We start from the raw sequence: 24,365 nt of genomic DNA on the forward strand, positions 1-24,365 counted from the left end.
GCTGTGACTATGCCTCGAACCTGTGCTTTGAACACTTGCCCCTCCTTGCTTCTCCGGATCTAGGGCTGCTGGAGGGACAGTTTTGACACATTGGCTTGGAGAAGCCTCTAGGCTGCTGGTCCCCAGGATTGTGATCCAGAAATTCTAGGCTCAGGAGGAGGTCTCTGAGTTCCAGGCAGCCCCAGGGTGTGGGGGTGAGAACAGTCCCGGTGCCTAGAAAGGCTTTGCTGGGGCCCTGGGTGGGGCAGGGGACCCCCCCATCCACACTTCCCTGGTGGTGCCTTCCAGTCTGTGGCTGGAAGTCCCAAGGTTCTGTCTCTGACTGGGGCCTCTTGGCCAGCCCCATCTGGATGCCTTCTTGGCCTGCTTGGCCTTGATGTGCAGAAAAAGACACTCCTGTCCGTGCCCCAGGCTTGCTTCTTCCAGCCTCCCTCCCCTTGGTAAATGGTCTCTGCAACCCCCAGGTGCTCAGGCTCAGAGTCTGGAGCCTCTGTCAGCCTCTCTCCCTCCCACACTCATGAGGCTCTGGGAGCAGATCCCACTGCTTTACCTTCCAGGAAGTCCAGATCTGAGCACAGTCCCCCAGGCCCACCCTCACTTTGGGTCCAATGGTGCTGCTCTCCTGATCACCCGATCACCTGATCACTGCAGCAGCCTCCTGACAGGTCATCCTGCTGGTCCCTGCTGCCTTGTTCTCCACCAGTAGCCAGGAACATGTGGAGTCAGAGCACAGTACTGCCTGCTCAGAGCCCTCCAGATCTCCTGTTTTGCCCAGAGTCAAAGGCACGTCCACACGAGTCCCTGTCACTGCCTAGCGCGGCTCTGGGACCTTGCCTCCTGCATTTCTTTCTCAACTCTGCTCTGGCCACATTGGCTTTTCTGCTGCTTCTTGGACTTGCTGGGTGCATTCCTGCCTTGGGCCTTTGCACTGGCTTTCCCTAGATATCTACAGGGCCCTCCCCTCACCTCTTCCAGGCTCTACATAAAAACCTTGTAATCCCAGCACTTTGAGAAGCTGAGATGGACAGATCACTTGAGCTCAGGAGTTTGAGGCCAGCCTGGGCAACAGGATGAAACTTTGTCTCTACAAAAACTACGAAAATTAGCCGGATGTGGTGGCGTGTGCCTGTAGTCTCAGCTCCTTGGGAGGCTGAGGCAGGAGGATCACCTGAGCCCAGGGAGGTCAAGGCTTCAGTGAGTTGAGATCACATCACTGCTCTCCAGCCTGGGTGACAGAGTGAGACCCTGTTCCTACAAAAACAAAACATGACGTCCAGCTGTGCGCCTGATGGCCTGGCTCCCTCCCTGCTTCCAGCTGCTCTCCACTCCTGACCTTGTACACAGTGGTAGCCCCACGAGGGCAGGCAGGACTTCTGCCCTTGGTTTCCACAGACTGAGGCATGGAGCATGCTTAGGCATTATCTGATGAATGCTGGGAACTTGGGCCTGGCACCGTCACTGTCATGGAGAGCTTCCACCAACTAAGCGCTTACGATGAGCCCGTGGCCGTGCTCGAGCTCACCCTTCCTCTCCCTGTGTAGTCTTCCCAGCCACCTGCTGAGACAGGCACTGTTCTTAACTTTGTTTTACAAGTGGGGAAACTGAGGCCTAGAACAGTTAGGTGGCTTTCCAGACAGCTGCATCCTCAGAGCTGCCTTCAGCCAGGAGATGGCCTTGGCTGGGCACGGTGATGAGACCACGCCCTCTCTGGGCCCTCACTGGATGCTGGGCATGGTCCACGCACTCCACGTTTGTCAGTGGCCTTATCCCCATCTCCCTGCGTCTTCTGGGCATTTCCTAAGCACCAAGTTCTTCCCATTCGTTATCCCCTCGAATCTCTGTAGCAGCCTGTTGGGACCATTTATTGCCTGTGTTTACAGAGACTGAGACATGGAGAGGTTGTGTCGCTGCACAAAGTCACAGAGCTAGTAAGCAGTAGAGCTGTTCTTTTGGGCTCTGCCTCTGAAGCTGCTGTCCTGGCTGGAAACCCTGTGGCCATGAGGAACCCAGTGCCTGTGGTTTGCTGGGGCACCTGTGCCTCATGGGCCATGTGATGCCGATTGCTTTTGAGAGCATGGCAGAGGGTGCTTCTGGGCAGGTGCCGATCAGGAGCTCATGGCTCTGTCCCAGAGCAGGGTGGGGCTTTTCCTGCTCCTGCAGTCCTGGGAGCAGGAGGTGTGGGGCACATCCGAGCACTGGCTGCTGGGAGCTCTTCCTATGGAGCTCAAACACTTGTCAGTCTATGTATCGAAGTTTTGGATCACACCAGCCTTCATGGACTCCCTGGGCCTGGCCCAGAGCTCTGCCAGCTCCTGGGAAGCAGCCGCCCACCAGCAAATCAGAGCCGTCCTGGGTCCTGGCTCCTGCCATCTGTACCCATCAGACACACAGAGCCACCTCTCCAGCCTCCCAGGCTGCCAGATAGTGAAACAAAATCCTCCCACAGGGTCTCCTGATAGTGAAATGGGACCATGGCAAGACTCCTGTGTGGATGTCTGGGAGATAGTACTTTTCTTCTTCTTCTTTTTTTTTTTTTTTAAGATGCAGTCTTGCTCTGTTGCCCAGGCTGGAGTGCAGTGGTGTGGCCTCAGCTCACTGCAACGTCTGCCTCCCAGGTTCAAGCGATTCTCCTGCCTCAGCCTCCTGAGTAGCTGTGACTACAGGCATGTGCCACCACACCAGGCTAATTTTTGTATTTTTAGTAGAGACAGGGTTTCACTATGTTGGCCATGCTGGCCTGGAACTCCTGATCTTGCAATCCACCCGCCTCAGCTTCCCAAAGTGCTGGGATTACAGGCGTGAGCCACTGTGCCTGGCCCTACTTTTTTCTTTAGTATGTTAAGCTGGGAGAGCACCAAGCTTAAGGGTCATCAGTGGCCCTCTGCCCTATGAAGGACAGGCTTGAAACCATTACCAGGTGTCCCCATGGCACTGTGGGGAAGGCTGCTGGATGGTTCTGCATGAGGGGTATCCCGAGGGACAGCACAAAGAGGTGCACTCTGCCTTCCTCCTGCCTCAAGTCACTCTCTGAGTGAACCTACTTTTGTGCCTCCTCTGAGAGGCCCTTGAACCCACCCCTCATCCTGGCCTGCAAGGCCTGGCAGCCTGCCTCTTTGGACCTTTGTTCATGTCTCCCACTGCGTCCCTGTGTTCTGGTGGCTCCCCACCACCTCCCCGCTCTGCTCTGCTGCTCTTTCCTCTCCCTGTGGTACCAATGCTTCCCCTACCTCCTCCTGCCTAACACCTGGTCTTTCAGGCCTCAGCCCAAATGCCTCTCATCTGAAGTCGTGCCCCACCTTGACATCTCTGGGCTGTCTTGAGAGCACCTGATGCCATGTGGCGTGGTCTCATTTACTTCTCGTCCGTCCCCTCAGCCAGAACCCAGACTCCTCTGACCTACTCCCCTCTGTATACCCAGCACTGAGAAGCCCCACAGATGCTGCCAGAAACCAGCTGCAGAGCAGGGAGGTGGAAGGCCACTGCCTTGGAAAAGCACGCGCCTGTAGGTCTGTTGGATCTGTGTCTGCATGGCATACTGTAATGTACTTAATCAGCCTCAAACAACACACACTTGACTTCATTCCACTTTTATGTCTTGCAGACAGTGCTTGGCTCGTTCCAAGATGGGCACTGCCCTGCCCAGAGGCTGTGCCTAATTCTTGCCTGGCTCTGTGCAGCCCTGCCCTAACAGCCTTTGGCCAATGGGTGGTGCCATAGCCATGTACATTGACTTGGGGGGAGAAAGACACAGTTCCAGGCATCGCTTTACTGTGACCTGTTGTGAGTAGGGCAGGGTTTGCTGGGGCACAAGCCCATGCAAACCAGAATGGGGAAGCATCAGGCCACCCTCACCAGCTCTAGAACTTTTCCTGCCCAGCCCCAGATGCAGTCACAGAATCCCTGCACCTGGGAGAGGGCTCAGACAGAGGCTCCCAGCCGTACCTCCAAAGAAGCAGGTGCTAGGTTTGGGGTGGGTCGCGAAGCTTGCATGTTTGCCCCACCTCGGTGAGTCCTCGTGTAGGTGAGTGAGCTGCACGTTGGTGCTTTGGGGGTGGCAGGCGGTAGGTGGGAGAGCACAGACCCACACACCAGGGCTTGAAGTGACTGTCACATACTCTCTGTGTGCCCTGGGATGCTTGCCTAATGTGTTACCCCTTGTCTGGGTGCTGTAACGATCACCTGGGCCAGTGATGCGGGAGCTGGCCTAGGCCCCTCCCTCACCTGCTCCCTGCCCGCCCTGGGAAGCCTGAGGGTGCCTCAGTGTCATGCTGTCAACGTCCTAAGGAAGTGATCGTTGCAGTAGAAAGTCGTGGCAGTCCTCTGGGAAGTGGAGACTCACATTCCCCATGGCTCAAACACAAGGTCATCTTTTGTGTCATTTATTCAGCAAAGACGAAAAATAAGTCAATTCTGAGTGTTGGTCAGGATGCTATGAGGTGCCAAAGGCCAGGCCAGTCACTGCTGTACCGAGAAACACTTAGGACCATATATAAAAGTATTTGTCATTGCCGGGCGTGGTGGCTCACGCCTGTAATCCCAGCACTTTGGGAGGCCGAGGTGGGTGGATCACCTGAGGTCGGGAGTTCGAGACCAGCCTGACCAACATGGAGAAACCCCGTCTCTACTAAAAAAAAAATACAAAATTAGCCGGGCGTGGTGGCACATGCCTATAATCCCAGCTACTACGGAGGCTGAGGCAGGAGAATTGCTTGAACCTGGGAGGCAGAGGTTGCGGTGAGCCGAGATTGTGCCATTGCACTCCAGCCTGGGCAACAAGAATGAAACTCCATCTCAAACAAACAAACAAACAAAAAAAGTATTTGTCCTCGGGCCCAGAAAATAATCCCAAATGCAGAAAATGTTTAAGTAAAAGGGTGCCCATCACAGCATTGTTTGTAATGAGAATCAATTGGAGATGCCCCAGATCTCTAATAAAAGAAGAAGAATGTTCAATTCCACCTGGCTAGCCATTGAAAGTAATTTTCTAAAAAAAAGTTAGGTACGGTTGCATGTGCCTGTAGTCGCAGCTACTTAGGAGGCTGAGGCTGGAGGATCACTTGAGCCCAGGAGGAGTTTGAGGCTGCAGTGAGCATGATAGTGCCTGTGAATAGTCATTGCATTCCTGCCTGGGCAACACAGCAAGGTCCTGTCTCTAAAAATAATAATAATTTTGCACTGGAGTGCCTTGAAAAGGAAGTCACTGGAAAGGATAAGGAAATCTTTCACATACAGCCACTCAGACGGAGTGTTTGTGTCTCCCATGTGTTGAAATCCTCACCCCAGGGTGATGGTATTAGGGGGTGGGGCCTTTGGGAGGTGACGAGGGCATGGGGGTGGGCTTCATGAATGGGATCAATGTCCTCATGAAAGGGGCCTGAGGGAAGCTCATTTGCCCCAACCACCACGTGAGGTCACACGAGAAGCACTATGAACCAGGAAGCTGGCCCTTACCAGACACGGAATCTGCCCATCCCTGATCTTGGAATGACCCAAGTCCCTGGAGACTTCTAGCCTCCAGGGCTGTGAGAAATAAATTTCTGTTGTGCCTAAGCTGCCCAGGCTATGGCATTTTGTTATGGCAGCCCAATGAACTAAGACCCAAACCTACAGAGGATGATCCCTAGGGTAGATGAAGAGAGAAAAGCAGGTGCAGCGCCCCTGTCCACGTCCACCATCGGGAAGCCCCACCATGTGGTTGTAGACGTGGAGTCCGATCTGACACATGGGACGCAACTGCCAAGGGGTCCTGTGTGACAAGGGACGAGGTGGCCAGAGGCAGACCCAGCCCCATAGGCTCTTTTGTTCCTTTTACGTTTTGAATCATGAGAATGGGTCACCTATTTGAAGGATAAAAAACATTTAAAGTTTTTTTTTTTTTTTTTGAGACGGAGTCTCGCTCTGTCGCCCAGGCTGGCGTGCAGTGGCGCGATCTCCACTCACTGCAAGCTCCGCCTCCCGGGTTCACGCCATTCTCCTGCCTCAGCCTCCCGTGTAGTTGGGACTACAGGCGCCTGCCACTGCGCCCAGCTAATTTTTGTATTTTTAATAGAGATGGAATTTCACCATGTTAGCCAGGATGGTCTCTATCTCCTGACCTTGTGATCCGCCCGTCTTGGTCTCCCAAAGTGCTGGGATTACAGGCGTGAGCCACTGTGCCCGGCAAAAAACATTTAAATTTTTAAAAAGAATAGTTGGGCTGGGTGCGGGGGCTCACACCTGTAATCCCAGCACTTTGGGAGGTCGAGGCGGGCAGATCACCTGAGGTCGGGAGTTCGAGACCAGCCTGACCAACGTAGAGAAACCCTGTCTCTACTGAAAATACAAAATTAGCCGGGCGTAGTGGCACATGCCTGTAATCCCAGCTACTAGGGAGGCTGAGGCAGGAGAATCGCTTGAACCTGGGAGGCAGAGGTTGTGGTGAGCCGAGATCGCACCATTGCACTCCAGCCTGGGCAATAAGAGCAAAACTCTGTCTCAAAATAAAAATAAAAATAAAAATAAAAATAAAAATAAAAATAAAAATAAAAGAGTAGTTGGGCCAGTAACAGTGGCTCACGCCTGTAATCCCAGCACTTTGGGAGGCTGAGGTAGGTGGATCACCTGAGGTCAGGAGTTTGAGGCCGACATGGTAAAACCCCATCTTTACTAAAAATACAAAAATTAGCCAGGCGTGGTGGTGCACATCTTAATCCCAGCTACTCAGGAGGCTGAGGCAGGAGAATTGCCTGAATCCTGGAGGTGGAGGTTGCAGTGAACCGAGACCGTACCACTGCATTCCAGCCTGGGCGACACAGCGAGACTCCATCTCAAAAAAACAAAAAAAAAGAATAATGATTGCAAAGAGCCAAGTCACAACAGGGGCAGATTATTTTTCCCATATTGAATGAAAAAGAATCAGAAGGTGAGAATGTATTTAGTGGTTTTTGTCGTTGCTGTTGTTTGTGAGATAGAGTCTTGCTCTGTCGCTCAGACTGGAGTGCAGTGGCGCGATCTCAGCTCACTGCAACCTCCCCATCCCGACTTCAACTGATTCTCATACCTCAGCCTCCTGAGTAGCCAGGATTACAGATGTGCACTGCCACGCCCAGGTAACTTTTGTATTTTTTTTTTTTTTTTTGAGACGGAGTCTCGCTCTGTCGCCCGGGCTGGAGTGCAGTGGCCGGATCTCAGCTCACTGCAAGCTCCGCTTCCCGGGTTTACGCCATTCTCCTGCCTCAGCCTCCCAAGTAGCTGGGACTACAGGCACCTGCCACCTCGCCTGGCTAGTTTTTTGTATTTTTATTTAGTAGAGACGGAGTTTCACCATGTTAGCCAGGATGGTCTCGATCTCCTGACCTCCTGATCCGCCTGTCTCGGCCTCCCAAAGTGCTGGGATTACAGGCTTGAGCCACCGCGCCCGGCCAACTTTTGTATTTTTAGTAGAGACGGAGTTTCACCATGTTGGCCAGGCTGGTCTCGAACTCCTGGCCTCATGTGATCTGCCCACCTTGGCCTCCCAAAGTTCTGGAATTATAGTCATGAGCCACCGCGCCTGGCCTAAAGAAGAATAGTGACTGCAAAGAATGTGTCACAACATAGGCAGATTATTTTTCCTATGTTGAATGAAAAAGAATCAGAAGGTGAGAGTGTATATTTAGTTTTTGCACAGCTATATCAGACTAAAACTGCAAAACGAGCCAGGCAGATGAACAAGCGAGACAACAAAACCCACCCCGATTCTTGGGAAAAAAGCCTGGAAAGAAAGATCCCAAAATAGTAACCATGGTTATCTTTGCATGGGAGGAATGACAGTCCCCTTCTTTCCACTTTTCTGTATTTCCCAAATTTTCCTTAATGAGTATGTATGCATTTTTTCACTTTATATTATGCAAATAATGCATGCCTATTGTGAGAAAATCAGCAAAAAGGAAGAAGCAGCTGGTGATCCCACCATTTGGGGAATCGCCTGCAGCAGTTGCTCTGGGCTGGGCTCTCCAAGGCTCCTCTACATCCCTGTGGTTTTGTGTTTAGGAATGCACAGTGCTAGGCCGGGCGTGGTGGCTCACGCCTGCAATCCCAGCACTTTGGGAGGCTGAGGCGGCCGGATCACGAGGTCAGGAGATGGAGACCATCCTGGCTAACACAGTGAAACCCTGTCTCTACTAAAAATACAAAAAATTAGGCCGGGTACAGTGGCTCACGCCTGTAATCCCAGCACTTTGGGAGGCCGAGGTGGGAGGATCACAAGGTCAGGAGATCGAGACCATCCTGGCTAACACGGTGAAACCCCATCTCTATGAAAAATACAAAAAATTAGCTAGGCGCAGTGGCAGGTGCCTGTAATCCCAGCTACTTGGGAGGCTGAGGCAGGAGAATGGCGTGAACCCAGGAGGTGGAGCTTGCAGTGAGTGGAGATCACGCCACTGCACTTCAGCCTGGGTAACAGAGTGAGACTCTGTCTCAAAAAAAAAAAAAAAAATTTAGCCGGGCTTGATGGTGGGCGCTTATAATCCCAGCTACTCGGGAGGCTGAGGCAGGAGAATGGGGTGAACCCGGGAGGCGGAGCTTGCAGTGAGCCAAGATCGTGCCACTGCACTGCAGCCTGGGCAACAAAGCGAGACTCCGTCTCAAAAAAAGAAAAAAGAAAAGAAATGCACGGTGCCAATAAATTGCGATAAATTGGTTGCTTTCACAGTGGGGAATGAAAGCAAAGGCAGTTTCCAGGGAGCGTGTCCAGGGTGGGGCTCTCGGGGCTGGGCTGGCTGACCTGGACTGACCACTGCCTCTGTCTCCACAGGAGCGCTGTGTAGCCGCGCTGGCTCGTGTCGAGCGCACTGACTTCCTGTCTCCCATGTGCATCGGTGAGGTGGCGCACGTCAGCGCGGAGATCACCTACACCTCCAAGCACTCTGTGGAGGTGCAGGTCAACGTGATGTCCGAAAACATCCTCACAGGTACTTCTGGGAGCGACGTGGCGACTGGAGCACTAAGGATCGTGGCTATACAGCTGCTTCCCTCCTGAGGGCAGAGGACGCTCCAGGGCCTGGCCTCTTTTCCACCAATGAGACCTCCCTCAGCTCCCACCACGGCCCTAGGAGCAGCTATGTCCATTGACCTGATTTTGCAGACAGGAAACAGGCACAGAGGAGTTAAGAAACGAGTCCGAGTTCAGCTACCCAGCAGGACTCAACCCTGCTGTCCGGGTCCGGCCTGAGCACATCACCGCTGCCCGTCCTGCTGCCTGTGGCCAGCTCATCCATGGCAGGGACTGGGTGGGGGCTGTGAGGCCGGTGCACACCATCCACCCCTCTGCTGGGCTCCCTGTCCTGCTTGCCCTCCTCAAGCATAGGGAGGTGTTGGCTCCAGAGAGGACACTGCCCGCTCCTGGGGGCCCCGGAAACCAGGCTCAGATAGAAGCTCACTGGGTGAACCTTTGCCTCTGCTTTCATCTGAATATTCTCCTCCTTGGCCATGGTAACCATGGAAACCCCCTTCCCCTTCCCACTGGGCGCTGTAGGAGAGGGCGGCTCCAGTGTTCACCAGCTCATGCTTCTTTTTATACCCAGGCTGGGGACGGGAGGTGAGGGGGAAGGCGGGTCTCTTCCGCTGCCCCTGGCCCTCTCCCTGCCACCTCCTAGGTCACCAGTCCTCCCATGCAGAAGAGAGGCTGGGCTGGTTTCCTCCTCTTCCCAATGCCTGTTCCTCAGCAGTGGCTGCCCCGTGGAGTGCCAGTTCACTGGCATTTAAGGAGCTCGAGTCCTCTTCCCCATGACAGACTGGTAGCAAACACGGTTATGCATCTAGAACATTCTGAGGACCTCAGCAGGGTTGGTGATTAGAATGGCTGTGTCAGCCCAGCTCCGGCAGGTGGGCAGATTGAGCTGAGCAAGGGCCTGGAGTGGAAGGTGGTCTGCGTTCCCATTGCCTGTTGCTCCCTTGGCAGGCACCTCTGACATCAGAGGGACCCTGGATGCTGATCTCAGGCTGTGGCACAGGAAGGGGTGTATGGGCACCTCCCACATCAGGAGCAGTGCCCACGGCTCGGGAGAGGCTCAGGGTTGGGTGGGTTCCCCACTTTAGGGGCCTTGGGGGTTCCCTGCCATCTACCGTGAGGTTGTAGCTCTTCTCCTGACTGTGCTGGGGATGGAGCCTTGGCCCCTTCCTGGAGAGGAGGGATGGCCTGCCGCGCTCTCCTGCTTCCTAGGACCTTCCTGCTTGTGAGAGCCCTGTCAGCAGCGCCTTTTGTCATTGCAGGAGTTGGTGGCTTCAAAAATGCTGGGAATGGCTCTGCTTTGCAGATTTTCTGCCATGGAAGCCCCCTTTGTGGCTCATCAGAGGCCACAGCCTCAGAGGAATCCCTCATGAGCAGTTTGTTGTTGTTGTTGAGATGGGGTCTTGCTCTGTTGCCCAGTCTGGAGTGCAGTGGCATGATCTCGGCTCACTGCAACCTCTGCCTCCCAGGTTCAAGCTATTCTCCTGCCTCCTAGGTTCAAGCTATTCTCCTGCTTCAGCCTCCTGAGTAGCTGGGACTACAGCGTGAGCCACCACACCTGGCTGATTTTTGTATTTTTAGTAGAGACAGGATTTCACCACGATGGCCAGGGTGATCTGAAGCTCCTGACCTCAGTTGATCCACCCGCCTCGGCCTCCCAAAGTGCTGGGATTACAGGCAGGAGCCTCCGAACCTGGCCAAGCAGTTTGGGATGATGGGGAGAGAAGCAGGGAGACCGAAAGGCATTCTTGGGCTTTCAGCATGATTGGGACCCGCTCTCCCCACAGCAGAGAGCGATGCAGGCCAAAGGTCAGGGGTATTGAACTTGAGGATCTCCCCAGATCATGAACTTCCCTTTCTTGGCCACTTCTGCTGGCCTATAATAGACATGGAACTGATAATGGATGAGCAAATGAATGAATGAATAAGTGAATGAGTGGAGGCGACCAGGAAGAGCTGGGCATCAGTGCTGAGACATTCTCACTGATGGGGTATTGATGAGGATGACGCAGTCTGACATGTTTCTGGGGATCCCTCGCTCTTTAGGGGCTGAGAGTGGGGAGAGGCAGAGAGGCTCCTGTGTAGAACCAGGGCAGGCACAAGCATGAGAGAGCAGCCTCCCCACCAGCTCACCCACAAGGTGCTGGGAGCTTCTCAGCCTCCCCGTTGTGTCCCGGCCACCACAGCCCTCAGCCTTCTCCTCCTCCGAAGGATGGGCTCAGAGAGGGACAGAGATGCCCACCCTTCCTCCCTGGGGACATCAGGGCTGGCATTGCCCTGTTGTGCTTGTGAGGCTTGGAGAAGGCAGGAGACGCTTGCCAGCACATGACGGCTTTTCCCAGTGGGGCTGGGCAGTGCCCAGGTTCTTCCTCCCAGCTTCAGCCTTTTCCCTGTAGCAGGGGCTGGGCAGGGAGGCCCTGGAACCCTGAGGCTGTGGCTTTTCTCGGTGTCTTGGTCAGGCCCCGGAGCCCGCTGTTCTCACTCTGTAACTGCGGGTCTCATCTCCTCCTCTGTCTCGCTCATCTCCTCGTCTGTGCTTCTGCTTCTCTGCCATCTCTCTCTGCAGTCTCTATTGTTCACTTGAGGCCCTTCTCTGTATCTGCCCATGTGTCCCCTGGAAATTGAACTCATGAAGGCCCCAACATCAAGAGCAGCGCCTGGCACACAGTGGGCATGTGGGGAGCACTGGCTGAATGGGTAGTGACCTCTGAAAGACAGGGGCATTGCAGGTGGGGGCAGAGGATGCGTGTGGGGGCCCTGACCCGGAGCAGGCTGAGTCATAAGCTGTGTGCGTGACATCCGTGTGCTGTCTCTACCCCAGGAGGTAGGGGTCCCCTGTTCTGTGTGTCCCCTCTTCCTGGGCTGTGCTGCCTGTCATGAGGCCACTGAGCGAGCACAGGCCCAGGCAGACGACCCGCAAACCTTGCCTTTGAGGCGGCTTATTTATCCCCAGAAACTGTCAAAATATTAAGCTAACTGGGATGTGATTGCTGCGAATTGCTCCAGAAAAATAGCTGGGAGCTCTTAAGATTTTAAGAGATTTTTTTTTTTTTTTTTTTTTTGAGACTGAGTCTTGCTCTGTCGCCCTGGCTGGGGTGCAGTGGCGCCATCTCGGCTCACTACAACCTCCGCCTCCCAGGTTCAAGTGATTCTCCTGTCTCAGCCTCCTGAGTAGCTGGGACTACAGGCACATGTCACCATGCCCAGCTCATTTTTTTGTATTTTTAGTAGACACGGGGCTTCACCGTGTTAGCCAGGATCGTCTCGATTCTAAGCTCGTGATCCGCCCGCCTCGGCCTGCCAAAGTGCTGCGATTACAGGCGTGAGCCGCCGCAGCTGGTCGAGAGAGAGTTTTTAATACTGCCGTTGCCTTTTGATGGTTTCATCAAATGATGGAGAAAGTACAATTAGCATGTTTGCCTCATTTGCTCCATGGTGTTCATTTAGGTCCAGAGGGCTGCTCGAGTTGTCATGGAAACCGGCTTGTCAGGCTGGCTCTAGCCGAGTTCAACAGGAAATCTTTATTCCCAAAAGCAGGTTGTCAGATTCACTCTCAGTCAAAGTGCGGTGGAAATATTTTCCCATATGATTTGCCTGTGGTTCTCAAGCACAGGGAGCCCCACGCCCTCACGGTGTGTTCTGTTGGGGGAGGAGGGGCAGGCATGGGCCTTTTCTTAATGGGCCCCCTGGGGCTTGACTTGGAGCCTGGGGCTGTGTTTATCCAGGAGGAAAAGCACTTTGCCTTGGGAAGGCAGGTTCAGGTAACTGGTGGGAAGTGAGCTGCTCTGGGGGGTTTAGGCAGGGCCCTGGGGCTGCTCCCGTCTCCCTTTCCTCTGTTATTTCCTGCTGTTCCCTCTTCTGCCTGATAGTGAGGATCTTCCACATTGAAGAAGCCACTTTTATTTATTTTTTCATTTTAAGACAGGGCCTCGCTCTGTCGCCCAGGCTGGAGTGCAGTGGTGCAGTCTAGGCTCACTGTAATCTCTGCCTTCCGGGCTCAAGCAGTCCTCCTATCTCAGTGTTGGGGACCACAGGTGCGCACCACCATGCCCAGCTAATTTTTTTGTGTTTTTGGTAGAGACGGGGTTTCGCCATGTTGCCCAGGCTGGTCTGGAACTCCTGAGCTCAAGTGATCCACCCGTCTCAGCCGCCTCCCACAGTGCTGGGATTACAGGTGTGAGCCACCTACCGCTCCTGACAAAGCCACTTTTTAAAGGCATCCTTGCAGATACTTCTCTGAAATGACTGGGACGTGGGAGTATGGCCCCAAGTTGCTGTGTGACCCTGGGTAAACCCCTTGATGTCTCTGGGCCTCAGGCTCCTTCTGTACAAGTGAGGGGTGTACACCAGGGATCTCTAGGCTGCTTTAGCCCCGACAGGCCACGAGCCTGTGTTTCTCAGCACGGACAGGCCTCCCTGTCCTGCAGCCCCACTTTGCTCTGTGGCTGGCTTCAGTGCCCCAAGGAGTCAGCAGCCTACAGCCCATCTCTTGGTACCCGGAAGCTTCTGGTGGAGCTTTGGATGGGCTGGCACCACACCCGAGTGTCTGGTGTGAAGGAAAGGAAGTTCCTGGGGTGGCAAAAATGGGACTTTGATGAGCTGGCTCCGCTGCTCTGTGCTTTGGGCTGTGGGGGCCCTGGCTGTCTCCCCTGCCCCTCCCCTGGGCTGCTTTGCCTGGGCACAGCCTCCACATCCTCCTGAGCCTCCGCAGCCTGCATGTCTGTGCGGGCCAAGTGTCTTTCTGGGCTTCCCCATTTGGTGGGAGTTCTTGGCAGTGCTGAGACAGGTGGATGGGATCTGCAGAAGATGTTGCTTGTCTGAGCGTCAGGACATCAAGTTCCCCAGCAAGGCACTTTTGATTTTGACGTTTAATGTCAGCAGCGATCAGTTGGTGAAGACTTGAGCCAGCGGGTGAAGTGGGTTCAGCCTCGTCTCCCTGGGCAGAGCAAAGGGCGTCTGCCTGCAACCAATCAGTCCTTCCCCTCTGTCTGGGAGGCTCACTGGGAGCCTTTGATGTGTTTTCGTAATCAAGCTCCCTTTCTGTCAAAACACCAGGATGAGGAGGTTGCCTGCAGTTGGTGCCCTCCAGGGTGATCCCTGTTGGGTGTTGTGGCTGACCAACTCTGGACCATCCAGGCTTAAACCACGTGCTCTGAAGTCATTTCAGCCACCCCTGAAAAGGGAAAACTGCCCCAGAGTGGTTGCATTGGGAGGGGCTGGGGTCCTAAGTTCAAGCCAGTTTTGGGGGGGCATACCTTGTGATGGGGGTGGGCCCCACGCAGCCTCTCTCCATGGGCTCTGGGGTCTCTTGTTCTGTTTGTCCACACTCACATGATGGCGGCACTCCCTGGCCAGGATGCTGAAAAGACCTTGGGGCCTTGGGGGTTGGGGGCCAGAGAGGTAGTACACAGTGCGGTATGTTTCGGGTGCTGGGACCGGGGGCCGGAGCAGCATCTGCCACGTGCCTGGGTGCTCACACCCCTACCCCGTCTCCTGGGCATCACTTATGTGATTTTCTTCTCTTAAGGTGCCAAAAAGCTGACCAATAAGGCCACCCTGTGGTATGTGCCCTTGTCACTGAAGAACGTGGACAAGGTCCTGGAGGTGCCTCCTGTTGTGGTAAGGTGCCCCTTCTACTTCTCTCTTGGGGGCAGATGGCAGAGATCAGGTCACCTCGCCTGATGGTGGGAGGCTCGTTCAGCTAAGGGTCCCAAGGGAGCGACAGGTCAAAGCTGGGGCACAGGGTGCCAGGTCCGCCAGCAGGCAGTGTCCCCTCTGGGCTGAGCAGGGCATCCCTGGCTCCACAGGAGTTTCTGTCCTGCCTTCAAGGAAACACGGGTGGGGAGGAGACATGTCTGTGTGGGATCTTCTGGTGTATGTTTAATTCATGCCGGGAATGTGAGCGCAAGCTGACCCAGAACCTGTGGACGTAAACGTCCCTCCAACCTAGGGAACTTTTTGTCACACTCCCGAACCAGAGAAAAGGCAGTGACAGGATCGTGATAGTGATGTGTCCTTCTTTCGGGAGCCAGGACCACCAGGCTGCCTGGGCCGGTCCGGCTGCTGCCCCGTGCCCCCTGCAAGCTGGTTCTGGTCTCTGCCTCTGATGCAGTGGCCGTGGAGACAGCTCTACTCGTGTGAGCTTTGGTCTTTCTCCCTCCTTGTCCCCTGCTGGCGTCTGCCTCCTTCTCTGGGTTTCTCTCATTTCTGTCTTCGCTGTGATGGAAGCACCTTTCTTTCTTTTTTTTTTTTTTTTTTTGAGACGGAGTCTCGCTCTGTCGCCCAGGCTGGAGTGCAGTGGCGCGATCTCTGCTCACTGCAAGCTCCGCCTCCCAGGTTCACGCCATTCCCCTGCCTCAGCCTCCTGAGTAGCTGGACTACAGGCGCCCACCACCACGCTTGGCTAATTTTTTAATTTTTTTTTTTTTTAGTAGAGACAGGGTTTCACCGTGTTAGCCAGGATGGTCTTGATCTCCTGACCTCATGATCCACCCACCTTGGCCTCCCAAAGTGCTGGGTTTACAGGCTTGAGCCACTGCGCCCGGTGGAAGCACCTTCCATAATACCGGTTCATTGTGTTGTCAGAGGAGTCCCGCCATGGGTGGGCCTGTGGGCGAAGCCTGTGGAAGCTGCGCATACAGACTCTTGGAGGAGAGACGTTGAGAATAAAGAAATTTAATTCATTCCCTAAAAGTACTCCCTCGCCTCCTTCTCCTGTGCCCCAAGTTCATTGGTGAGTCCAAGGACAGGTGTGACCAGCTCCTCCCGCGCCTGACCCTGCGGTCCACAGGTCTCAGCCCCCAGGAGGAGCTCTTCTTAGAGGGAAGGAACCAGGATTCTGAGTCTCTGCAGTGTGGGCCCCGGTGGGGAGCTTTTCCTCCGGCTGAGATATATATAGAATACATTTTTAGAAATAATAAAACTGAGAACCAGATTGTCAGGAGTTGGTGCCTGCTCTTTTTGCTTCCAGACCCAACAGAGATGCTGGGTGTTCCTGCCACTTTGGAAGCCCTGGTCCCCTCCCCAGCGTTTGCTGGGAGCAGGCCACTTCCCTCCTGTAGGAGGCCTGGCTCTCTGTCTTCCCGTGGCCCCCCGGGTCACCAGGGCTGATGGGGTCCCTGCTTCCGCTGCCCATGTGAGACTGGGGAGGTACCCCCTGAGACCTGCTTCCTGCCATCTCTTCTCTCCTCAGCTCAGTGTCTGACCAGGCTCCCTGCCGGGGGCTCCTCAGAGGGCAGTGAAGGTCTGGGTGGGGTGTCTCCCCAGGCGGGTGTGGCTGGCTGCCGGGTCCAGCTGCTGTTTGGCCTAGGTTTTTGTTGTTGTTGTTTTTAAATCTTGGTGACAGGGGAGCCCTGTCCACGTTTAACAGGAAGGGAAGGGCAGGCTGGTGGCTGTAACTTTGGTTTTTTTTTTTGAGACGGAGTCTCGATCTATCACCCAGGCTGGAGTGCAGTGGTGCAATTTCGGCTCACTGCAAGCTCCGCCTCCCGGGTTCACGCCATTCTCCTGCCTCAGCCTCCCCAGTAGCTGGGACTACAGGCACCCGCCACCATGCCCGGCTAATTTTTTATATTTTTAGTAGCGATGGGGTTTCACTGTGTTAGCCAGGATGGTCTCGATCTCCTGGCCTTGTGATCCACCCACCTCGGCCTCCCAAAGTGCTGGGATTACAGGCGTGAGCCACCGTGCCTGGCCGCAGCTTTGGTTTTATGAGAGCAGGATGGCAGCATGCCAGAATCTGGCCAGCAGGCGGGGGCTCAGGGTCAGGATGTGGAGTCCAAAGTCTCACGCTCCTGCCTGAGTCAGTGTCCTGGGGCTGCTGTGACCAAGTGCCACTGACTGGGTAGCTCTCAAACAATAGAAGTTGATTCTGTCACAGTTCTGGAGGCCAGAAGTCCAAAGGTGTAGGCAGGGCCCCACGCCCTCCATTGGCTCCAGGTGAGGATCCCTCCTGGTTTCTCCAGTGCCAGGTGGTTCCAGGCATCCCTTGGCTGAGGCTGCATCACTGAAACTTCTGCCTCCATCTTCGCACGGCCTGCTTACAAGAGCATGGGTCACTGGGCTTAGGGCCTATCCCATTCCGCTGTGACCTCATTCTAACTATTTACAACTACAAAGACCCGGTTTTTGGAAGTGTTTGCATTTTGAGGTTTCGGGTGGATATACATTTTGAGGGACACTGTTCAACCCAGTGCAGCAGCCCTCGGTTCAACACCCTCCCCTGTCTCTTGTTCTTTGTGGGGCTGTTATCCTCTCTCCCTGCTTGTTGGCTGAGATGGAAGTTGTGGTCATTTTCAGGCAGTGCTAACTCGGGGTGGTTGAAGACCTAAGGAGCAGGGGTCAGTTGGGGGTTCCTGACTGTTCTCCGCAGAATTGCAAGCACACCCACCCCCACGTTCATTCTTTTCTCTAAGCCCTTGGCGTTCAGTGAGCTACATCACATGTAAATATTGAGACATAGCATTTAACGGATTTAATTTTCAGATGCTATCCAGTTCTGAAATCTCTCCCAGGCCCCATGCCTGGCTTTAGCATTTCATGGTGCATCTCAGGCGGGTGATACCGAGGGGCGGGTCTGGACCTGAACACAGTCGCTTTTGCTGCCTTGTCGCTTGGGATCGATGCGCCGAGAGCTGTTGGGTTTTGGCCAGTGGAGAGGACCGGTAGCTTCAGACTCCCCTGGCTCCCGTCCCCTCGCCGCAGGGGCAGGGCGCTTTCAGCGTGGCCCCTCTGAGCCTCGCCTCTCCTTGCCCAGTAATTAGCTCCCTCCCTCCCACATCCTGGAGGAGCTCCCGGTTGCCTTTTCATTTCCTTTGTGTAGTGGGTTTGATGAGACATAAATATCAACTTGGCCTTGTCAAGGAGTTGTTGAAACCGTTCCACGGAGCCGAGGCAGCCAGAGCTGCAGATGGGAGAAGCTGCACAGTTCTCAGCTGCAGCTGTTGCTCAGAGCTATTTGCACTGTCTTCCCCCCAACACATGCTAGGCCCACATAGTATAAAAGCTCCCGCTGATTTGGAATCTAGGTCTCCTGTTTTTCACTAGTGGGCCCAGCCAGAGGCTGCTTCGGAATCCCAGAAAGTGCAGCTTCTTTCCCTGGCTCCGGTGGGCATTTATGCTCGTCTGCTGGTGGCCTGGCCACAGGGCTGTCTTATATTCCGTGAGCATGCTCCTGCTGACCTTTCTACAGCCATCCCGGATTTAGGAAAATGTACATCCCTGTATCTGTAGATACGCAGATATATATAATGTATATACACATACAGATAGAGATGTCACGGATGTATGCATGTAGATATTTTGAACACGCATGCGCACACACGCGCGCGCGCGCGCACACACACACGCTCTGGTTTCCTGGATGTGTGCGTCTCCCTGGAGGAACCCAGCTGCTGGCCGTGTACACAGTCGTCTAGTGCAGGACATCTTTTCTTTGTTCCACCTTCCTCCCCGGCCTGCCTGCAGCTTTCCCAGTGAGCAGGGAACCTCGGTGGCCCTGTGATGGGCCTGAGGGGCCCAGGATGACCGGAGGGGCAGCTGCAGCCCTGGACATGCTGAGTGGCCGTCGGAGGTGGATGCTTTGGTTTTTTTCAAATGTCTGAATACGTGCTGAGCGAAGAGGTTCACAGCCTGTCTCTCAGACATTTGGGCCACGTTGTCTGCTGCTTCAGATCAGTTGGGTTTGATGAGCCCTCGGGGGTGAGAATTAGGTGCCAGCCATCATTAAAATGTTCCAGCGGTTTTGTTCCCAGATGGAAAGGCAGCGTTGGGGAGTAGGCCTGGCTTCTCCTCGTGGTTTGTGTCCAGGACTGGGCCCCATCATTTCCCTGTGTGCCCGCCAAGTCCAGACAAATGTACTGGATGCCGCAAGGATGTATTAGACCGGGGGGTGGCTCCTTTAAAAAAAATATTCCCTTTAAAAGGCATTTCTTGAGGATGCTGAAGCTCACCCACCGGTGTTGCTAGGTAGACACAGCACGGACTGTCCTCTCAGTCATGACTTGGCCGGTGGAACATTAGGACGTGGTTTCTGTATGGAGGAAAAGGTTGAATTATCCACTGCAACTTAAAACACTCCCCACGGTTTGCTGCTTTTGAACAAACCCTTCAGCTCCCTTCCCAGCCTCTTTTGAAGATGGGTTCTCAACTGAAGATGATGGATAATTAAGCCGAGGAATGGTGAATGGTGCTCAGGCCCTGCACAGTTTTGGAGCTGAGCCATGAGCAGGAATTATCGAGATGTTTAAAACTGACTTTTGAAAGAAGGCCTAACACAGCCATCTGAAGTGAACTTGCTTAGGTCAGAGGGGCTTCAACAGGCGGCGGAGAGGGGCCCAGAGGGGCCCTGAATTCTGTGGCTTCCCCACAGGCTCAGCTGGAATGGTTGGGTGAGTGAACGGTGAGAGCAGAAGTTGAGGTTAATCAGAACAGCCAGGTGGTAGTTGGCCCCTGGCCAGGCCGACAGGGAGAGAGAAGGTCCTGGGGGATGGAGCAGGCAGAGGGTCTGGAACCAACCTGGGGCCAGCACACAGGCCCTGAGAGCCCCTCTGAGGGTCCCATGGGGAGGGAGTGTGGTTTGTCCCCTCCACTGTGCACAGGAGGGCAGTGAGTGAACCGTCTGTTATGTCCAAGAAATACAATATCCCCTGTTGTGTCATGGGACTCAGGAGCTTTGGTTTTTGTGCTGAGAGTTGGTATTTTTTATTTTATTTTATTTTTTTAGATGGAGTCTCACTCTGTTGCCCAGGCTGGAGTGCAGTGGCGCAATCTTGGCTGGCTGTAACCTCCACCTCCCAGGTTCAAGCGATTCCCTTGCCTCAGCCTCCCAAGTAGCTAAGACTACAGGTGCCCACCACCATACCTGGCTAATTTTGGTATTTTTAGTAGAGACAGGGTTTCACTATGTGGCCAGGAGTCTCGAACTCCTGACCTCAAGTGATCCACCCGCCTCAGCCTCGCAAATTGCTGGGATTACAGGCGCGAGCCACCATGCCCGGCCTGTGCTGAGTCTTATATTCACATTTATTTTTAACTTCCGGGGTCAAAAACCCCTATGATCCATTCGGAGAGCCTCGGGGGGACGGTTCCATCTTTGACTGCCTGTTCTCTACTAATACACAGCCTGTTCGATTGGCCAAGGGTCAGCAGGGACACACGCAGTTCCTGCTCTGTCATGGCCCTGGGAGAGTAGGCGGGGCCTTTTTGAGGATCCCTTTATTCTGGAATGAATCTTAGGAAGGAATGGGACAGTGCAAAATGATTTTAAGTAACCTAGGATCAGTATGGTTCTAATAGTGGGCGTGTAATCCCAACACTTTGGGTGGCTGAGGCAGGTGGATCACAAGGTCAAGAGATCAGCCTGGCCAACATGGTGAAACCCCGTCTCTGCTAAAAATACAAAAATTAGCTGAGCGTGGTGGCGGGCGCCTGTAGTCCCAGCTACTGGGGAGGCTGAGGCAGGAGAATCACTTGAACCTAGGAGGTGGAGGTTGCAGTGAGCTGAGATCGCGCCACTGCACTTCAGCCTGGGACAGAGCAAGAATCCATCTCAAAAGAAAAGAAAAAAGAAAAGAAAATTGGGAACAAGCTAAGTGCCCACATAGTCACAAAAATTACGTTAAATAGATACACAGTTGCTTTTAAGCGCTACATACAGCACCACAGAGCTTTTTATATATTTGTAGGCATAAAAGCAATTCCAGGAAGGATCTAAACATTTGACCCAGGTTCTCTGGGGAGTGGAGCCACATGGGATTTCACTCTTTCTGTATTCTTATTACTTATATTAAGCACACACAAACGGAAAAAAAGATAGTCCCAGTTACACAAGGCTGTGTGACATAAGGGGCCTGGGGTCGTGGCCGCCTGGAGAGGGGAGGAGGCCGTGTCCCGCCTGGGCCTGACCTGTCTGTGGTTTCCCACAGTATTCCCGGCAGGAGCAGGAGGAGGAGGGCCGGAAGCGGTATGAAGCCCAGAAGCTGGAGCGCATGGAGACCAAGTGGAGGAACGGTGACATCGTCCAGCCAGTCCTCAACCCAGGTAAGAGCCATGGACACCAGCAACAGGTGCCGCTCCTCACTGGGGATGCATAGGAGGCAGGAGCTGGCTGGGCCCACGTGAGTCTCCCGCTTGAGGTTCCCCCAGCACTGAGCATGCTCTTCTGGAACCAGTTTCTCTGGGGTCCCCAGGGAGGGCTGTCCCCCAGCCCTGCCCTGAGCCACGTAGACTCCTCCAGTCACACAGCTGGAAGGCGACCTGAGCAACTCAGCCAGTCCCAGGAGGGCACTGTGCGTGGGGCCTCCATTGCCAGGCAGGCGGCGTGCACCTGTTCGTGAGGAATTTATTTTTGTTATATATTTTCCTTTTGTTCGCTCAGTGGCTTGTTCTTTTTTTTTTTCTTTTTCCTTTTTTTTTTTGAGCTGGAGTCTCGCTGTGTCACACAAGCTGGAGTCCAGTGGCACAATCTCAGCTCATTGCAGCCTCCGCCTCCTGGGTTCAAGCAATTCTCCTGACTCAGCCTCTCAAGTAACTGGTATTGCAATTACAGGCATATGCCACCGTGCCCCACTAATTTTTGTATTTTTAGTAGAGATGGGGTTTCACCAAGTTGACCAGGCTGGTCTCTAACTCCTGATCTTAAGTGATGAGCCTGCCTTGGCCTCCCGAAGTGCTGGGATGACAGGTGTGAACCACCACACCTGGCCAAGTGGCTTGTTCTTGATGGGATTTCCAACTCATCCAAAAAAGAAAAAAATGGCAACAGCTGTTCAAGCGCCACTTCTTCCCGGCCCCACTGTTCAGACATTGATTGGAGGAGTGGCTCTGCCAGGCAGGCCCTGGGGTCTGTAGCAGGCCCAGCTTCCCCGTGGTGTCGGTCCCTTCTGCTGTCCATCCTCTTGCTCTCATATCACGGCGCTCTGGCTTTAACAGAATGTTCATCCAAAATCTAAACGAAGTCACGATGAGATATTTTGCCTCAAGCAAGGACTTTCTACCCAGAGAAATCCCCGATTTCCTCGAAACAATTCAGGGCAGGGGCCTAGGGGAGCGTCTGTCCCCCTAGGAACAGGGTGAGCCCTGGGGGGCAGGCAACGAGCATTACTCCTCTCCCTACTGCACACATGGCGGTCACGTTCTAATAGTGGCAGGAGAATTCCCTGTAGGATGCGCTGTGTGCTTCTCTGCCTCCCTGCAGTGGCCTGGGCTCGTGGCACATTCGTGCTCTGTGCTGGCTTCCACAGCCGTCCTCACACGGGACTGCAGCCTGGGGATGGTTTGCTGCCCCCACCATGCCTTGGGAGACCCTGGCCATGGTGGGTGTTTCAACTCCTGACTCAGCTTTCTCTGTTTTGCCTCCACCCTCAACAGCGGTGAAGGACCTGCCTCAAGTAATCCCTTTTTCCCTTGTATATACCTGTGATGTGGGCTCCACTCTGGGGTCCACCTGCTCCTATCCCTGCCGAGAGGCGCCCTGGCACCTGCTAACCCAGACTTGGGGCATTGTTATGGCCGCTCACCTCCCTTGCTTAGTCCACATAAGCACCAAGGGGGGCTGATGAAAATCCAGTGGGCGCACAGATTAGAGCATAGCTTTCCGGGCTTGGCTGCTGGCGTGCAGCAGGCGTGTGCTTGTTTTCTGGGTGGGTCAGCTTGAGGCTTGAACAGCAGTTTGTGTGTCTTTAGTCTCACATTTGTGTCTGTGATCCAGTCTGTGCTCCAGCCTCAACTTGCCAAAAGCGGACTGGTTGTCACCTTAGGCCAGTGGGACTGGGTAGGTCGGTTTCTTTCCTGTTGGGGAAACCACTGTAGGGTTTCTTCTGTTTTCACGTCTGCTTTTTAACAAACACAGAAAAGAAAAGAAAAGAGAAGAAAAGAAAAGAGGGAGGGGAAAGGAAGGTGAAAGGAAGGGAGAAAGAAAGAAAAAAATTAATCCATCGGTATTAATAGAAAGAATGGTGCTGCTTTGATGAAATCCCAGTGAAGATATATCTTTTTTTTTTTTTTTTGAGATGGACTCTCGCTCTGTCGCCCAAGCTGGAGTGCAGTGGCGTGATCTCAGCTCATGGCAAGCTCCGCCTCCCGGGTTCACACCATTCTCCTGCCTCAGCCTCCCGAGTAGCTGGGACTACAGGCGCCCACCACCACGCCTGGCTAATTTTTTGTATTTTTAGTAGAGACGGGTTTTCACCGTGTTAGCCAGGATGGTCTCGATCTCCCGACCTTGTGATCTACCCGCCTCGGCCTCCTAAAGTGCTGGGATTACAGGTGTGAGCCACCACGCCCAGCCAACATATCTTTTAAAAATAAAATGTAAATAGACAGTGAGTTTATTAACACAGCAATACACCAGACAGGCCTGGAGGCACGTGCTGGGGCAGACAGTGCCCAGGCTGTGCTTTTGGGAGGGCAGCCCAGCAGTCAGGTCAGACACAGGCCCCAAGGAATGTGATGGGATGGAAGCAAGGGGAGGTGTCTTAGGAAAGGCACCAACACAGCGCCCAGGCCCAGAAGATATGTCCACATTCAAATCCCTAGAGCCTGTGAATGGGACCTTATATGGAAAATGGGTCTTTGCAGATATGGTTAAATTAAGGATCTTGAGATGAGATCATCTGGGTTACACAGGTGGGCCCCAGATCCAGTGATCAGTGCCCTTGTAAGAGACAAGAAGAGGCTATGTCCTGCCTAACACAAAGGGGTCATGGAGGAAAGGGTTGGGTGGAACATGGGGGCTGCCTGGGCCTACCTTTTCATGAGTGGTTTCTGGAGAGAGCTTGGGGTGGGTGCCAGACCCTGGGGGGAGTGGGTAGCGCTGCTGGGCTCACTGTGGCTTTGAGAAGCCCAGCCTTTAACTGACCCTCAGGGACACTAAAATTACTCGAGGTTTTCAATCAGTTTAAATTCCTTTACTTGTGGGATTCTCTTCTGTTCGCCGGCCTCTGATTGACTGTAAATCTACACACGATATTTTTCAGAATGTGTTGTTCACTATCACAATGGGCCTCCTAAATCTCAAGATTTCCTGATTTGTATGTGCTTTTATTTTTACTTTTTTGTTTTATAAAATGCATCTTCCTCAGATGATTGGATTAGAGATGGTTTTTCAATGTTTCATAGGAAGTCCCGTGTCCATTCTTTCTTGAGCATTTCTGAATCCATCTTTGACTCCAGTTTCCTAGGAGAGCCGGCATCTCTGTGGCAGGGCTTCCTGGTGCCCTCAGGAGCCCAGGGATGGGCTCATCTGAGACCAGCCTGGTCTCCTGTATGGTGGCTTAGCCTGAGTTGGGTTTGACTGGGGTGTCCGGGTCAATGGGGAGCAGCAGCTCGGGGAGAAGAGTGTGCGTATGTGCTTGGCACTTGGCACTGGGGTCTGTCTTTTTTTTTTTTTTTTTTT

General features: G+C 53.8%; 1 protein-coding gene across 3 annotated transcripts in view; it reads left to right on the forward strand.

The window, feature by feature from the left end:
• The window catches only part of ACOT7 (acyl-CoA thioesterase 7), a 140,292-nt gene that overhangs the window by 54,113 nt on the left and 61,814 nt on the right, over positions 1-24,365 (forward strand). For all 3 annotated transcript variants that reach the window (XM_017856075.1, XM_017856076.1, XM_017856077.1), the window contains exons 3-5: positions 8,777-8,933; positions 14,499-14,590; positions 20,896-21,010. In XM_017856075.1, the coding sequence (XP_017711564.1) occupies positions 8,777-8,933; positions 14,499-14,590; positions 20,896-21,010 (364 nt within the window). The remainder of the gene's footprint in view (positions 1-8,776; positions 8,934-14,498; positions 14,591-20,895; positions 21,011-24,365) is intronic.

Source organism: Rhinopithecus bieti, unplaced genomic scaffold, assembly GCF_001698545.2.
Source record: "Rhinopithecus bieti isolate Rb0 unplaced genomic scaffold, ASM169854v2 scaffold_40368, whole genome shotgun sequence".
Classification (NCBI taxonomy): Eukaryota; Metazoa; Chordata; class Mammalia; order Primates; family Cercopithecidae; genus Rhinopithecus; species Rhinopithecus bieti.